Source organism: Hemiscyllium ocellatum, assembly GCF_020745735.1.
Source record: "Hemiscyllium ocellatum isolate sHemOce1 chromosome 27 unlocalized genomic scaffold, sHemOce1.pat.X.cur. SUPER_27_unloc_18, whole genome shotgun sequence".
In the NCBI taxonomy this organism is placed as follows: Eukaryota; Metazoa; Chordata; class Chondrichthyes; order Orectolobiformes; family Hemiscylliidae; genus Hemiscyllium; species Hemiscyllium ocellatum.
Genome location: NW_026867485.1, coordinates 448,945 through 465,958, shown reverse-complemented (window position 1 = coordinate 465,958; position 17,014 = coordinate 448,945). Strand labels below are relative to the sequence as shown.

The window sequence follows — 17,014 nt, the reverse complement described above, 5'->3', positions numbered from 1 at the left end:
GAGCGGTGCTCCAAAAGCTAATACTTCCAAATAAACCTGTTGGACTATAACCTGGTGTTGTGAGACTTTTAATCTTTGTTTCGAGCCCACACCTCCCACTGCTGCCAGTAAACCTTACAATGCTGATGAAACAATGAATCCGCACTCCTGAAAAATTTACAATTTCTCACAATTCTGCCACTCATTCACTTCTGATCCAGGACATTGGAAACTTCGTGCTGGAGGGTGAAAGAAATTAGCAGCTTTAAAGCAAAAACGTGTTGAATCTCAGAGCTTTCAATGAGAGTCTGAGTCAGACGGTGAATTCCGGTAACGTTTATTGCAACCCTGCTTCATTACAGTTTCAATTTTTCCCAGAAAAAAAAGTGCACGAAAAGTAGCGTTTTTTAAATAAAAAGCTCAAGGTCAAAGTGCACACACTCCCCATCCCCCACTTTCTTTACTATTGGTCAGCACCAAATTATCCCTTTGGAACTGGATCCCTGGTACAGCCTTCACCTGGAGGAAGTATTGCCTCACTCAGCAGTTTCAGCCTACACCCTGTATACAAGTTAGTTTCTCCAGCTCATATACAGGAGGGGGATGCAATCAAGAGTCAACCACACTGCTGTGGCTCTGGAGTCAGGGGTAGGCCAGACCAGGTAAAGGATGCAGCTGGAATAACTGAGTGATTCCTTTCCTGCAAAGGTAGCTTCATTCTCTAAAAAAGGACATGAGTGAATAAGGTGGGGTTTTTCTTCCCCTGAAAATGGTTTCATCATTTGATTCTGAACTCCAGATTTCAATTGCGCCATCTACCACGGTGGGATTCAAACCTGGGAGACCCCAGAACGGGGTTGATAGTCTAGTCAAAAATGGTACTTATCTGTCACTCCTTCAATTTCCCTGTGATGGCACGTGAACTCGTTGATGTCTCTGGAGGTCGGAGGAGCAGGTGAAGCCCTTCCTGCACTTGGAGCAGGTGAATGGCCTCTCCCCAGTGTGGATCCGCTGGTGGGTCAGCAGGTGGGAAGAGTTGGTAAATCCCTTCCCACACTCGGGGCAGGTGAATGGCCTCTCCCCAGTGTGGACCCGCTTATGCTGCCGCAAATTGCTCATATGATTGAATCCTTTCCCGCACACAGAGCAGGTGAATGGCCTTTCCCCTGTGTGGATCTGCTGGTGGTTCAGCAAGCTGGAAGAATCAATGAATCCCTTCCCACACTCGGGGCAGGTGAATGGCCTCTCCCCCGTGTGGACCCGCTCGTGCTTCCTCAAGTTGCTCACACGACGGAAAGCCTTCCCGCACTCTGAGCAACCGAACGGCCTCTCCCCAGTGTGGACCCGCTGGTGGGTCAGCAGTGCAGATGAATGCGTGAACCCCTTCCTGCACACCAAGCAGGTGAAGGGCTTCTCTCCCGTGTGGACCCACTGGTGCGCCCGCAGGTTGGAAGAATTTGTGAATCCCTTCCCACACACTGAGCAGATGAACGGCTTCTCCCCGCTGTGAACACGTCTGTGAATTTCCAGCACTGAGGGGGAAGGGAATCCTTTCCCACAGTCCCCACATTTCCACGGTTTCCCCATGGGGAGAGTATTCCTTGTGTCACCTGGGTTTGAAATTACAAACAGAACTGGTACACAGTCTGTCCCCACCGTGAGGGGTGTGATTTTGATTCCCCCAAGCTGAGGAAATGGTTTGAAGCACTTTTTCCACAGTCAGCCCACTGAATCTCCCTCACTCGGGTGTCTTAGTATTCTTCCTGCCACACTAGTGTCCTGCAAAAATAAACTCACAAAATAAGTGATCACGGTCAGTACAGTTAAATAAAGATACATTGATGGCAATTCCTGTAGATTTCCAGGTGCCTGCTGATCACATATTATCCAGGTCACAGAAACCTGAAAACCCTCATGCAGCCAGATAGCCTTAAGTGTGTATGGAGGAAAACTTCATTCAGGGGACAATGACCTAGAACAAGCTGCCGACAAAGGTGCTGGATCAAGATATGAAAATAAAATGTCAAGACTGCTTGCAGAAAGAAAGCCAGTGAAGTTGCTGAATGAGTAAGGTGGGGGATGGGTCCCAGGAAAACAGTGAGGAAAGAGACTAACCCGAGAATCGTACAGTTGGGAAAGGGAGTGAATCAAACAGTCAGGGCAGGAAGGAATAATGCAGAGAACAATGTAGGACTGAAGTTATACTGCATTTACGTCAAAGCAAGAGACCTAACAGGGAAGGCAGATGAAATCAGGGTTTATGGTCAGAAACATGGGACTGGGACATCATAGCAACTACAGAAATGTGGCTCAGGGATGGACAGCTCAATGTTCCAGGATACAAATGCCATAGGAAAGATATGTGGGGTGGCGGGGAGGGGGGGCGCAAGAGAGGTGGGGAGTGGTGTTTTGATAAGGGATAGTATTGAGGGAGGATATTCCTGGGAATACATCCAGGGGAGTTATTTGGGTGGAACTGAGAAATAAGAAAGGGATGATCACCTTATGGGATTGTAATATAAACCTCTAATAATCAGCAGGAAATTGAGAAACAAAGTTGTAAGGAGATTTCAGTTATCTGTAAGAATACTAGGATGGTTATGGTCAGGGATTTTAACTTTCCAAACATTGACTAGGACTGCCAGCGTTCAGGGTTTAGATCAAGAGTTAAGCATGGACAAGACAATTTTCTGAGGCAGTATGTGGATGTTCCTACTAGAGAAGGTGCAAAACCTGACCTAAGGCAGGGCAGGTGACTGAGGTGTCAGTGCTGGACCACTTTGGGAAAAGGACAGACCGGATCTCAAAGTAAATTGGAGGGAGGCTAATTTTGATGGTATTGGGCAAAAACTTTCAAAAGTTGATTGGAGGCAGATGTTCACAGGTAAAGGGAAGGCTGGAAAATGGGAAGCCTTCAAATATGAGATAATAAGAGTCCAGAGACAGTATGTTCCTGTTAGGGTGAAAGAAAAGGCTGGTAGGTGTAGGGAATGCTGGATGACTAGAGAAATTGAGGAGTTGGCTAACAACAAGAAGGAAGCATATGACAAGTATGGACAGGACAAATCGAATGAATCCTTAGAACAGTATAAAGGCGGTAGGGGTATGCTTAAGAGGGAAATCAGGAGGGCAAGAAGGGGACATGAGATAGCTTTGGCAAATAGGGTTAAGGAGAATTAGAAGGGTTTTTATAAATTAAGGACAAAAGGGTAATTGGGAGAGAATACAGCCCCTCAAAGATCAACAAGGGCAGCCTATGTGTGGAGCCGGAGTAGATGAGGAAAATACTAAATGAGTATCAGTGTTTACTGTGAAGGAGGACATGGAAGATATAGAATGTGGGGACATAGATGGTGACGTCTTGAAAAATGTCCACATTACAGAGGAGGTAGAGCTGGATGTCTTGAAACACAAAAGTAGATAAATCCCCAGAAGCTAGGCAAGTGACTCTTGGGCCCCTTGCTGAGATATTTGTATCATCCTTAGTCACAGGTGAGGTGTTGGAAGACTGGAGAGTGGCTAACGTGGTGCCACTATTTAAGAACGGTGGTAAGGAGAAACCAGGGAACTATAGACCAGCGAGCCGACATCAGTGATAGGCAAGTTGTTGGAGGGAATGCTGAGAAACAGGATTTGCATGTATTTGGAAAGGCAAGGACTAATTAGGGATAGTCAGCATGGCTTTGTGCTTAGGAAATCAATCAAACAAAGTTCCTCATGGAAGATTCGTTAGCAAGGTAAGATCTTATGAAATACAGGGAGAACTAGTCAACCGGATACTGAACTGGCTTGAAGGTAAAAGAAAGAGGGTGGTGGTGGAGAGTTCCTTTTCAGACTGGAGCCTGTGACCAGTGGTGTGCCACAAGGATCGGTGCTGAATCCACTACTTTTTGTCATTTATAAAAATGATTTGGATGTGAACATAGTAGGTATAGTTAATAAGTTTGCAGATGACACCAAAATTGGAGATTCAGTGGACAGCGAAGAAGGTTGCCTCTGATTAAAATAGGATCTTGGGCTGAGGAGTGGCAGATGGAGTTTAATTCAGATAAATGCGAGGTGCTGCATTTTGGAATTGCAAATCAGATCAGGACTTATTCAACCTCAATGTCATGGAGATGTACAGCATGGAAACAGACCCTTCGGTCCAACTTGCCCATGCTGACCAGATATCCAGAATTAATCTAGCTGCATTTACCAGCCCCTCTCTCTCTCGACCTTTCCTATTCAAACACCCATCCAGAGGCATTGTAAATGTTATCATTGTACCAGCCTCCATAACTTCCTCTGGCAGCTCATTCAATACACGCACCACACTCTGCATGGAACTTTACATCATTCCCCTCTCATTCTCAACCTCTGCCCTCTACTTCTGGACTCCCCTACCCCAGGAAAGAGACCTTGTCTATTTACCCTATCCATGCCCCTCATGAATTTACAGTAAGATCACCCCTCAGCCTCCAACACTCCAGGGAAAACAGCCCAATCTATTCAGCCCCTTCCTGTAGCTCAAACCCTCCAACCCTGGAAACATCCTTGTAAAGCTTTTCTGAACCTTTCCATCCTTGCTATTCAAACACTAATTTTACACAGAGGGTGGTTCATGTGCGGAATGAACTTCCTGAGGCAGTGGTGGATGCCGGTAGAATTTAAAGACATTTATTTCAGTATATGAATAAGAAAGGTTTCAAGGGATACAGTCCAAGAGCAGGCAGGAGAGACTGGTTTAATGTGGGATTATGGTTGGCATGGACTGAAGGTCTGTTTCCATGCTGTATGACTCTATGGCAGGCTTTTAGTTCTTGACAGTGGAGTCACAGGTAGACAGGATAGTGAAGGTGGTGTTTGGTACACTTCACAGGACATCGGTTAGGCCACTTTTGTAGTATTGCATGCAATTCTGTTACCAGTGATCCCACCCTGACACGCCATGCACCAGAGATAATGACTAAAATTGACTGGGTCACAGAATAAAATCATAAAACCCCTACAGTGCATAGAAAGGCTATTTAGTCCATTGAATGCATTGGGTATAGGAATTGGGAGGTCATGATGCAGCTGTACAGGACATTGGTTAGGCCACTTTTGGAATATTGCATTCGATTTTGGTCTCCCTGTTATTGGGTAGGAAGGATGTTGTGAAACTCGAAAGGGTGCAGGACAGATTGATAAGGATGTCGCCAAGGTTGGAGGGTTTGTGGTATAAAGAGAGGCTGAATAATATGGGGCTGTTTCCCTGGAGCATCAGAGGCAGAGGGATAACCTTGTCAAGGTTTATAAAATCATGTGGGGCATGAATGGAATAAATAGGGAAGCACATTTCCCCAGGGTGGGGGTCTCCAAAACCAGAGAGGTTTAGGGTGGGAGGGGAAAGATTTAAAAGTGACCCAAGGGTCAATGTTTTCACACAGAGGGTGGTGCGTTTATGCACTGAGCTGCCAGAGGAAGTGGTCAGTACAATTACATTTAAAAGGCATCTAGATGGGTATGTGAATAGGAAGGGTTTGGAGGGATAAAGGCCAAATGCTGGCAAATGGACCTCGATTTACATAGGATATCTTGTCTGCAAGGATGTGTTGGATCGCAAAGTCTATTTCCATGCTGGATGTTTCCATAGGCGGCACGGTGGCACAGTGGTTAGCACTGCTGCCTCACAGGTGGGTTCAATTCCCGCCTCAGGCGACTGATGTGTGGAGTTTGCACATTCTCCCCGTGTCTGCGTGGGTTTCCTCCGGGTGCTCCGGTTTCCTCCCACAGTCCAAAGATGTGCGGGTCAGGTGAATTTGCTAAATTGCCCGTAGTGTAATGTAGGGATATGGGTGGGTTCGCTTCGGCGGGTCGGTGTGGACTTGTTGGGCCGAAGGGCCTGTTTCCACACTGTAAGTAATCTAATCTAATGTCTATTTGATAACACGTGCTTTATTTCTGTTGATGCAAATATTTTTATCAATCATGCCTGGGTGGTAATACTTAGAGTCAGAGATGTACAGCATGGAAACAGACCCTTCGGTCCACCCTGTCCATGCCGACCAGACATCCCAACACAAGCTAGTCCCACCTGCCAGCACCTGGCATAGATGTAAGGGAGCGAGAATTCCTGAATTAGGGCACTATAAGAACCCTCGGAGTCACCAATTTCTGGTTTACGTCCTAACGAACAAACATTAAGTACAAGCACCTGTTTATACTCAATTGTGTTTCATTTTTCTTGTTTTATTCCCTGCTACGATGATTCTCTCTGTCTGGATGGTTGACAGGCTGGGAGATTGTGGGTTGGGCCTTGATTGACTGAATGTTTTATTGTTCCGGAAGGTGTAAAAGGTTTCAGCAGAAACCCTGCAGAGCTGAGAACAGACCGACATTTTACTCTGTGGAAACAGGGAAATCAACAGACGACAGAGAAATCAGGACCTGAAATCCGAGCTGACACCAGACTACCATGCTATCAGTGCTTTGATTGGCAGTGCCTCTACCTTTACCTAGCTTCTCATTTGACTAGAATGCCATGTATCCCTTCAATATTCAGGATCAAATCCTTGGTACCCTGAAGCCATGTCTCTGTAAGGAGTTTTAGATCATAAATATTGTGTTCGATGTGTGCAGTCTATTCATTCACTTTTGTTATGATGCAGCACACCTTCAGACACACAGTCTTCAGTTTCAATTTTTGTGATCTTTAGAATCCAGCTTTGATTGCTGGTACATTTACTCTCCTTGTCCCTTTCTACCGTTCTCTGATGTTCATTTTCACATCACAACATTGTTCACCTGCCTTGATTTGCACTGGCCATGCTAAATTGCCCAGGGATGTGCAGGTTAGCTGGGTTACCCATGGGAAATGCAGGGTTACAGTTTCATAGTAACTGAAGCAGGAGTAGGCCATTTGGCCTGTCGAGCCTGCTCTGTCATTCATTAAGATCATGGCTGATCTATCCATCATCTCAGCTCCTCCTACCTGCATTATCCCAACTATCTTTATATCCCCACCATGCAAATACCTACTCACCTGTGTCTTGAATATTCTTAGTGAAGCTGTCTCTACCGGTTCCATAGGCAGAGAATTTCATGGAGTCACTATAGTGAATATAGCCCAGACCTCTCACTGCTGCCAGTAATGATTAGATTAGACTACTTTCAATGTGGAAACAGGCCCTTTGGCCCAACAAGTCCACACTGACCCTCCAAAGAGCAATACAATGCTGATGAAACAATGCAATTCCTGCAGTACTGAAACCCGTGAGGCTTCTAACGATACCAGTTACTGACTCACTGTTCCCTCTGATGCACAGCATTGAAAATACAATGTTGAAGGCTGAATGAAATGAGCAGTTTAACTCAAAAATCCACCTAATCCTTCACTAGGCTCCCCACTCAGCACACTTTACTTACTGCTGGTAAACCTTAAACCACTTCATTCCCACAGTGCAATGATTTCCCACTTTCCACCAGAATCCTGGACGCACTCAGTTGCTGTCTCACAATTGAAAGATTTCATTGTAACTTCCGAGTCCAGTAAAGGCAAAACATCTTTGAAAGCTGCTCTCAAAGTTCAGTCTTCACAATCACACTTCTGCTTTCACGGAAGATGATTAGAGTCATACAGCACAGAAACTGAGCCCTCAGTCCAATTCATCCATGCCGGCCAGATATCCTAAAATAATCTAGTCCCATTTGCCAGCATTTGGCCTGTATCCCTCTAAAGCCTTCTCATTCACATACCCATCCAGATGCCTTTTAAATGTTGTAATTGTAGCAGCCTCCATCACTTTCTCTGGCAGCTCATTCCAAACATGCACTACCCTCTGTGTGAAAGAGTTGCCCCTCGGGTCCGTTTTAAATTTCTCTCCCCTCACGTGAAACCTATGCCTTCCAGTTTTGGATTCCCCTGCCATGGGGAAAAGATTTTGGCTATTCACCCTATCCATACCCCTTATAAAATTCTGTAAGGTCACCCCTCAGCCTCTGATGCTGCAGGGAAATTATCCCTGGCCTATTCAGCATCTCCTTATCGCTCTAACCCTCCAACTCTGCCAACATCCTTGTAAATTTTGTCTGAACTCTTTCAAGTTTCACAACATTGTTCCATAGGAGGGGGCCCAGAATTGTGCACACTATTCCAAAAGTGGCCATGACAATGACCTCCCACCTCCTATACTCAATGCTCTGACCAGTAAAGGTCAGCACGGTGGCACAGTGGTTAGCACTGCTGCCTCACAGCGCCAGGGACCTGGTTCGATTCCCGCCTCAGGCAACTGACTGTGTGGAGTTTGCACGTTATCCTCGTGTCTACGTGGGTTTCCTCCGGTGCTCCGGTTTCCTCCACAGTCCAAAGATGTGCGGGTCAGGTGAATTGCCATGCTAAGTTGCCCGTAGTGTTAGGTAAGGGTATATGTAGGGGTATGGGTGGGTTGCGCTTCGGCGGGTTCGGTGTGGACTTGTTGGGCCGAAGGCCTGTTTCCACACTGTAAGTAATCTAATTAAAGGAAAACGTACCAAATGCCTTCTTCACTATCATGTCTCCCTGCAATTCCACTTTCAAGGAACTAGAACCTGCAAGGTCTCTTTGTTTAGCAACACTCCCCATTAACTGTGTAAGTCATGCCCTGATTTGCCTTACAAAATGCAACACCTCATTTATTGAAATTAAACTCATTCTGCCACTCCTTGGCCCATCAGCCCATCTTATCAATTCTAATTTATATTGAATTTTCTTTCCTCTCTCACCCCCGAAAAGCTGAAAAATCTCCATCCAACACACACTCCCTCCATTCTGACTTTGCTGAACGTAATTCCTGCTGTACCTCATCCTGAAGGGTCTGGTCCATGCTGATCAACAGGCCCACACTCGGGAGGGGGTGGGTGGAATCTAGTTGAAACAGACAGAATACTGAACGGCCTAGACAGAGTGCACATGGGGAAGATGTTTCCATTGGTAGGAGAGACTAGCACCTGAGGGCACAGCATTAGAATAAAAGGAAGACCTTTTAGAACAAAGATACAGAGAAATCATTTCAGCCAGAGAGTGGTGAACATGTGGAAGTCACTGCTACAGAAGGCTGTGGACGCTCGTCACTGAGTATATTTAAGATGGAGGTAGATAGGTTCTTGAGTATCAAGGGGGATATCGAGGGTTACGGGGAGAAAGTGGGAGAATGGGATGAGAAACTTACCAGCCATGATTTAATGGCAGAGCAGCCCCGATCGGCTGAGACATCTAATTTATTTTCCTGTTTTATGGTCTCTTGCTTTCCTGGACACAGAAAGAATTGGGAGCGGGAACAGGCTGTTTAGCCTGTACCAACATAAGTGGATATGAAGATACCTACACCGAGGTGGATAAGCTGGAAATATTTCAGTGCAGGACTTATACACTTTATGGTAAGGTCCTGGGGAGGGTTGCTGAACAAAGAGACCTTGGACTGCAGTTCATAGTTCCTTAAAGGTAAAGCCACAGATAGATAGGATAGTGAAGGCAGTATTTGGTATGCTGTCCTTTCTTGGTTAGAGCATTGAGTAAAGGTGTTGGGAGGTGATGTTGCATCTGTACAGGACATTGGTGAGGCCACATTTGAAATATTGCGTGCAACTCTGGTCTTCTTACCGTCAGAAGGATGTTGTGAAACTTGAAAGGGTTCAGAAAAGATTCACCAGAATGTTACCAGGTTTGAAAGATTTGAGCTCTTGGGTGAGGCTAAATAGGCTGGGGCTGTTTTCCTTGGAGTGTCAGAGGCTGAGGGGTGACCTTACAGAGGGGCATGGAGAGGGCAAATAGACAAAGTCTTCTCTGTGAGGTGGGGAGTCCAGAACTAAAAGTTTAGGGTGAGAGGGGAAAGATATAATAGGGAGCTAAGGGGGGCTTTTTCACAAGAGAGTGGTGCGTGTATGGAATGACCAGCCAGAGGAAGTGGTGGAGGCTGGTATAATTACAGCATGTAAAAGGCATCTGGATTGGTCTATAAATAGGAAGGGTTTAAAGGGGTATGGACCAAGTGCTGGCGAATAGGACTAGATTAGGATAATTGATCAGCATGGATTAGTTGGACTGAAGGGTCTGTTTCTGTAACCAATCTATACTGGTCTTAAAACCATTTTTTTTGCCTTCCCCCATAACCATCCACTTTGTTGTTCAAAAATCAGATGAACTCAGTCTTGGACGTATTCAATGACGCCCTAACTGCAGGAAGGCGTCCCCACCTCTCAGCTCAATTCCTCTTGCTAATACACCACTTGCCTTGCTGATTGCTTGCTGCATCTGTCTGACAACTGGCACCGATTGGTGCAGAATGACATCTACATCTGTACATTTACACATCATTTCTGATAAAAGGTTCCTGAATTTGCCCTGTGTTTTTCAATTGAGACACAGAACTGAACTAACTTTCCCAGAACCTGTCCCCTCCCTGGATTCACTCCATTTCGCTTCCGTTTCTGCAAGTCAACAGCTGAACCCGGAATGGAAAATGGGGTGAGAAAAGAGAGCACAATACTCACAGATGTTGGACAGAGGAAGAAGGTTGCAGTCTGGGCTGAAGCTCAATCTTAACTCAGAGAGAAGCAGCACCAACCCCAGAAGCACATGATCCTACTTCCGCATCCAGTCTATGGGTTTTCTGTGATTGGCAGGAGGACCAGTCCCCATCCGGTCCTCCAGAGCGTCCCATTGGTTCACCAAAACAAGACCGTGGGGCGTTTCCCCGTGCCGCATGAGCAACACGCGGAGTGGTTGCTGACACCGAGGAGCATGCGCAGTATGGAGATGCTGGTTATTACTGACAGAGTTTCAGAGTTATAAATCACACAATGCCAAGTTATAGTCCAACCGTTTATTTACTTATTTCCGATTTATTTGGAATCACTAGCTTTCGAAGCGCTGCTTCTTCATCGGGTGGTTGTGGAGCAGAATCATAATACACAGACTCTTGAGCAACAGGATTGCAGAGTCATGGGATGTAATATTAAACAAATGTAGCTTACTTCTATCATCTTTTAGAATGACCATGTTCGTTTTGATTCCTTCGTATGTAAATCCCAAAACTTTTTAAAAGTTATGTTCTCAAGATAGGTTTTCACAATAGGTGTCATCTCAATCAGATAATGCATTGAAGGTGTTAAGTTAAAGTCTGTCTGTGTCCCAATGTTACGTCAGACTGATTCTATTTCTAAAGTGGGAGGTACAGCGTTTTTGAGCAAAATAAAATGTAATTCTGCAAGTACAAATTCAACCCACAAACATATGTGTGTGTGTGTACAGGCGAAACCAAGTGATTGTGTCTGTGTGCGGGTGTAATGGGGTATAAGGCTGTGAGAGGGTGTGTGTGTGTGAGCATTTGAGAGAGAGTGGATGTGTATGAGAGAGGGTCTGCATGAGTGTGTTTGTGTGAATGCGTGCTTGTGTGCGTGTATGTGTGGGAGAGTGTTTAGTCTAGTGGGGTCACCTGTAGTGTGACATGAACCCAAAGTCCTGGTTGAGGCCATCCCCATAGGTACCAAACTTGGCTATCAGCCTCTGCCTAGCCACTTTCCATTGTTGCCTGTCCTGAAGTCTGCCTTGGAGGATGGTCACCTGAAGGTCCGAGGCTGAATGTCCTGGACTGCTGTAGTGTTCCCCGACTGGGAGGGAACATTCCTGGCTGATGATTGTACAGTGTCCATTCATCCGTTACTGTAGCCTCCACTCGGTCTCGCCAAGATACCATGCCTCAGGGCATCATTGCCTGCAGAGTATGAGATAAACAATGCTGGCTGAGTCACGTGAGTACCTGCCATTCTCATGGTGGGTGGTGTCCCCACGTGTCATGATGGTAACGTATCGTCACTCTAACACGTCTTGCATCGTCTGCCATGGCAGGGTTGTATCATGTTGCCCTGAAGGCCAGGCAGTTTGCTGTGAACAATGATCTGTTTAAGGTTTGGCGGTTGTTTGAAGTCGAGAAGTGGAGGTATGGGGAAGGACTTGGCGAGGTGCTCATCCGCATCAGTACTATGTTGCAGGCTGCAAAGAACATGACAGTGTGTTTCGGCTCCCAAGTAGGACTGGACAACAAAGAGAACCATATTGGTTGCAGCTCATGTCTGTCTCCGAAGATCATTACAGTTTCTCGCTGTGGCAGTTGATGAGTTGAGCATTGTACCCCGTTCTTATGAGAGCATCCTTGTGTACTTCCAAGTGTCTGTCACGTTCCTCCTCACCTGAACAGATCCTGTGTATGTGAAGGGCTTGTCCATAGAGGATAGTTATTTAATATGTTTCACTAGAGAAGTGTAGCACTGTCAGGTTATCCGTGGGTTTGCGGTACAGAGAAGTGCTGAGATACCCATCCTTGATAGAGACGCATGTGTCCAAAAATGAGACAGATATGAAAGAGTAGTCCATGGTGAGTGTGATGGTGGGATGAAACATGTTAATATCAGTGTCGTTAGTTCAGTGACTCCTCACCATGGGTCCAGAGGAAGAAAGATCATCAATATATCTGGGGTATAGTGTTGGTTGGAGGTCCTGTGCAGCAAAGAAACACATAAGACTATGGGGTAAATTTGCATTTGCAGAATTATATTTGTAGATACATTCTATTTTGTTCAAAAAGTGCACAATCTGCAGGCAATCACTCCATGTAATATTTTATCAATTCCTACTTTGGAAATAGAACCAGTCTGACTCAAGACAGGCTCAAACCTCACACCTTTCATGCATTGTCTGAGCTGAGATGTCACCTCTTTTTATAAAACCTTCAGTTATCTCGAGACTGTGACTTAAAAGAAGTTCTGGGATTTATATATTAATGAACTGAAATCTGAAACACATTCTAAAGATGAAACACTTCAAAGCAATCTAGGTTTGTTCAATATATCATTCAATGTCCTTTTGCTACAAATACTCTGTCTTATGATCCTGCTCCACAGCAACCAATGAAGGAGCAGCGCTCCAAAAGCTAATGCTTCCAAATAAACCTGTTGGACTATAACTTGGTGTTGTGTGATTTTTAACTTTGTTTCTAATGAAAACAGCCCACACCTCCCACTGGTGTCAGTAAACTTTACAATGCTGAGGAAATGATGAAACTGCAGTCCTGAAAAATGAACAATTTCGAATAATACGAGCTACACATTGACTGCTCCTTCAATTAGAAACCTCACACTGGAGATTGAAAGAAACGAGCAGCTTTCAAAGAAAAACCTGCTGGATCTCATAGCCTTCCATGTCTGAGTCCTTCGGTAAGTTCAGGTAACCTTTATCGTGGCAAAAGTGAGGATTGCAGATGCTAGAGATCAGAGTTTAGATTAGAGTGGTGCTAGAAAAGCACAGCAGGTCAGGCAGCATCCGAGGAGCATGAAAATCGACATTTCGGGCAAAAGCCCTTCATCAGGAATCAGCTTTTGCCTGGAATGTCGATTTTCCTGCTCCTCAGATGCTGCCTAACTTTTATTGTGACCCACTTTGTTACAGCTTCAGATCTCCCAGCAAAAAGGCAGAGAAAAGGTAGCTTATTTGCATTTTTAACAGCTCAAGGTCAAAGCGTACACATTCCCCTGCACCCCACTTCCTTCACTGTTGGTCAGCTGAGTTGTCCCTTTGTAATTGGATCCTTGGTACAGCCGTAACCCGGAGGAAGTATTGCTTCACTCAGCAATTGCAACCCATACCTTGTCTCCAAGTAAGATTCTCCCCGCTCATTTGCCGAGGGGCTGTCGAGAGTCAACCAGACTGCTGTGGGTCTGGAGTCACGTGTAGACCAGACCAGGTAAAGCCTGCAGCTGGGACGACTAAGTGAATCCTTTCCCACAACAGCAGTTTCCTTCCCTAAAACATGAGTGAATCAGATAGGGATGTTTTTCTCATCATGAGGTTCTGAACTCCAGGTTTCTGACTGACTTCCAACTCCACCATCTGCTATTCAAACCCAGGAGTCCCCAGAACTGAGTTATTAATGCAGTCGATAATAGCATTCGGCTGAAGCTCCTTCAATGGCAGGTGAACTCACTGGTGTCTCTGCAGGTGGGAGGAGCGGGTGAAGCCCTTCCTGCACGGTGAGCAAGTGAATGGCCTCTCTCCGGTGTGGACCCGCTGGTGGGCCAGCAGTGTAGATGACCGAGTGAACTCCCTCCCGCACATGGAGCACTTGAACGGCATCTCTTCCACATGGACCCGCTGGTGCGTCTGCAGATGGCCCATCTCACTAAATCCCTGTCCGCGTCTGTGGGTTTCCAGCATCGATAGGAAAGGGCATCTTCTCCCACAGTACCAACATTTCCACATGGGGGGAAGCTTTCCTTGTGTCACTCTGTGTTTCAAATTACAAACGGAAAGGGTACACAGTCTCTCCCCACCGTGAGGGGTGAGATTTTGATCCTCCAAGCTGAGTAAATGGTATGAAGCACTTTTCACAGTCAGCGCATTGAATCTCCCTCACTCAGGTGTCTCAGTATTCTTCCTGCCACACCAGTGTCCAAAATCTTTCAAGCAAACAAAAGCAAACATGTCTTCTCGATGTGAATGGCTGCTGATATTAAAGTCCCAGTGAATCAAGTGGCTCTGCCAGAAGTTGATGTGTCTTTTGGTTTCAGATTTCTTTCCCCATGTCTTCCTGCAAATAAAATCACAAAATAATTGATCACGGTCAGTCCAGTCAAATGAACATAACATCGGTGACAATTCCTGTAGATTGCCAGATACCTGCTGATCATATATTATCCATGACACAAAAACCCGAAAACCCTCACGCAGCCAGGTAGCGTGAAGTATATATTAAGAGGAAAACTTCATTTAGGTGACAATGACCTGGAACAACCTTCCTACAAAGGGGCTGGAAATGGAGCTGAGTCAAGGTTTTGAAAATGACATGTCAAGGATCCTTCAGAAAAGAAAGCCAGTAAAGTTGCTGAATGACTTCCTGCTGACCTATTAAATAAAAATTATTACAAGAAATACAGGATGTAATTCCATTACAACATTAGAAGGTGAACATTCATAGCCATGCAGCCTGTACAACAGTGAATATCAGATATACACTATATGAAGCAATCATAAAATCCCTGCAGTGCAGAAAAAGGCCATTTGGCCCATTGAATCCATTGGGTGTAGGAGTTGGGAGGTCACGGTGCAGCTGTCTAGGACACTGGTTAGGCCGCTTTTGAAATATTGCATTCGATTCTGGTTTCCCTGCTATAGGACAGGAAGGATGTTGTAAAACTTGAAAGGGTGAAGGACAGATTGATAAGGATGTCGCCAGTGTTGGTTAATTTGTGGTATAAGGAGAGGCTGAATAGGATGGGGCTGTTGCCCCTGGAGTGTCGGGGCTGAGGGTGACCGGGTAGAGGTTCATACAATCCTGAAGGGTGGGTAGAGTAAATAGGCCAGAGTGGTGGTGGAGGCTGGTACAATTACAGCATTTAAAAGGCACCTGGATGGGTGTGTGAATAGGAAGGGTTTGGAGGGATATGGGCCAAATGCTGGCAAATGGGTCACTAGACTTATATAGGATAGCATGGATGTGTTGGATCAAAAAGTCTATTTCCGTGTTGTATATTTCTATGTCTATTAGATAACAGACGTTTTATTTCTGTTGATGAAAGTATTGTTATAAGTCATAGCTGGGTACTAATACTTAGATGTAAGGGAGTGGGAATTCCACAAGTAGGGCATGATAAGAATCCTGGGAGACTCCAATTCTGGTTTACTATCTAATGAACAACCTTTAAGCATGAGCACCAAATGTGCATTTATGTCTAATTTTGTTTCATTTTTCTTGTTTTATCCCCTGCTATTGTTAAAGTACAGATTTGACATGGCCTAGGGAAGCCCTTATGGACTCAGACCCGTAAGCCTCTCTTTCTTGGTTCGTCCCAAAGATCGTACTCTTTGGAAGTCTGGAATAAAAACCTCTTACAGACAGTTTAGTTTAATCTTAGTCATCCCCTTTATTCACTAGTAGCATCACTGTTACAATGTAACACTGATACCCAAACGCTAAACTAACTAGGTTCTAATAACCTAGCAGTGTAGGGTAGCAGCTCTTCAAGTGCCCCAGCAGGCTACTCCAATGTACTGATACAAAGTGGCTTCCTTTATACAAAAGTTTATAAAAACATTGCATGTTCTTAATTAGACAGATAACAGTGAAAGACAATAATTCATAAGGAAGAGAAGTTAATTGACAGATCTGTGTGTGCTTGACTGATCACTCCTACAGGCCTTGAGCTATCCATCAGGTGGGAAAAACCTACCCAGCTGAGTTAGGCGTCTGGTGCCGAGATAAGTTCCTATAAAGAAGTGCCAGTCTAAACTAAGTGGGAGATGTCATAAGGTAACCTTGCACAGCTCGCATGTCTGATACAATAATTTTTTATTTCAAAAATATATTCATAAAATAATTTGATGGTTTGTACAGTTGGTCATGCCATACATATGTAAACATTTACATACAAAGATCAGAATTTATCATTTTTATATACAGGTCTGTACATTTTTCAATCATATGCCCATATATTGAGCTGAGGTGTCAGCAGAGCCCAAATGACTGCATGGGCCCCCTGTTCTTCATTAGGCAGGCAGACGTTACACAGTGGTCTTTCCCCACTGCGCCTTAGTGGCAGTTGCCCCAAGCTTCAGCGCATCCCTCAACACGTAGTCCTGGACCTTGGAATGTGCCAGTCTGCAACACTCAGTCGGGGTCAACTCCTTCAGCTGGAAGATCAACAGGTTTCAGACCACCCAGAGAGCGTCCTTCACCAAGTTGATGATCCTCCAGGCACAGTTGATATTTGTCTCGGTGTGCGTCCCGGGGAACAGGCCGTAGAGCACGGAGTCCCGCGTCACGGCGCTGCTCGGAACGAACCTCGACAAACACCACTTGCATTCCTCTCCAGACTTCATCTGCGTAGGCACATTCCAGAAGGAGGTGTGTGACAGTCTCGTTCCCCCCCACCCCTCCACCCCCGCAGCCGCTTCGAGGGCAGCGTGCGGTGCGGCAGAGAGTCCGGGCGTGCATAAAGGATCTCACAGGTAGAACCCTTCTCACCACCAGCCAAGCCATGTCTT

The 17,014-nt window shown here is 45.5% G+C and overlaps 1 protein-coding gene across 3 annotated transcripts in view; it reads right to left on the bottom strand.

The window, feature by feature from the left end:
* Positions 1–385: 385 nt before the first annotated feature.
* Positions 386–17,014, bottom strand: part of LOC132807528 (zinc finger protein 239-like) — a 26,548-nt gene continuing 9,919 nt past the window's right edge. Inside the window, exons 2-3 of one of the 3 annotated variants that reach the window (XM_060821638.1) lie at positions 13,621–14,561; positions 386–1,758 (exon numbers count right to left, since the gene is read on the bottom strand). In XM_060821638.1, coding sequence (XP_060677621.1) covers positions 877–1,566 — 690 coding nt within the window. In that variant the 5' untranslated portion in view covers positions 1,567–1,758; positions 13,621–14,561 and the 3' untranslated portion in view covers positions 386–876. Of the gene's footprint in view, positions 1,759–6,157; positions 6,219–10,470; positions 10,547–13,620; positions 14,562–17,014 lie in introns of those variants that run through there. The other 2 variants (XM_060821639.1, XM_060821640.1) reach the window with 2 other exon arrangements.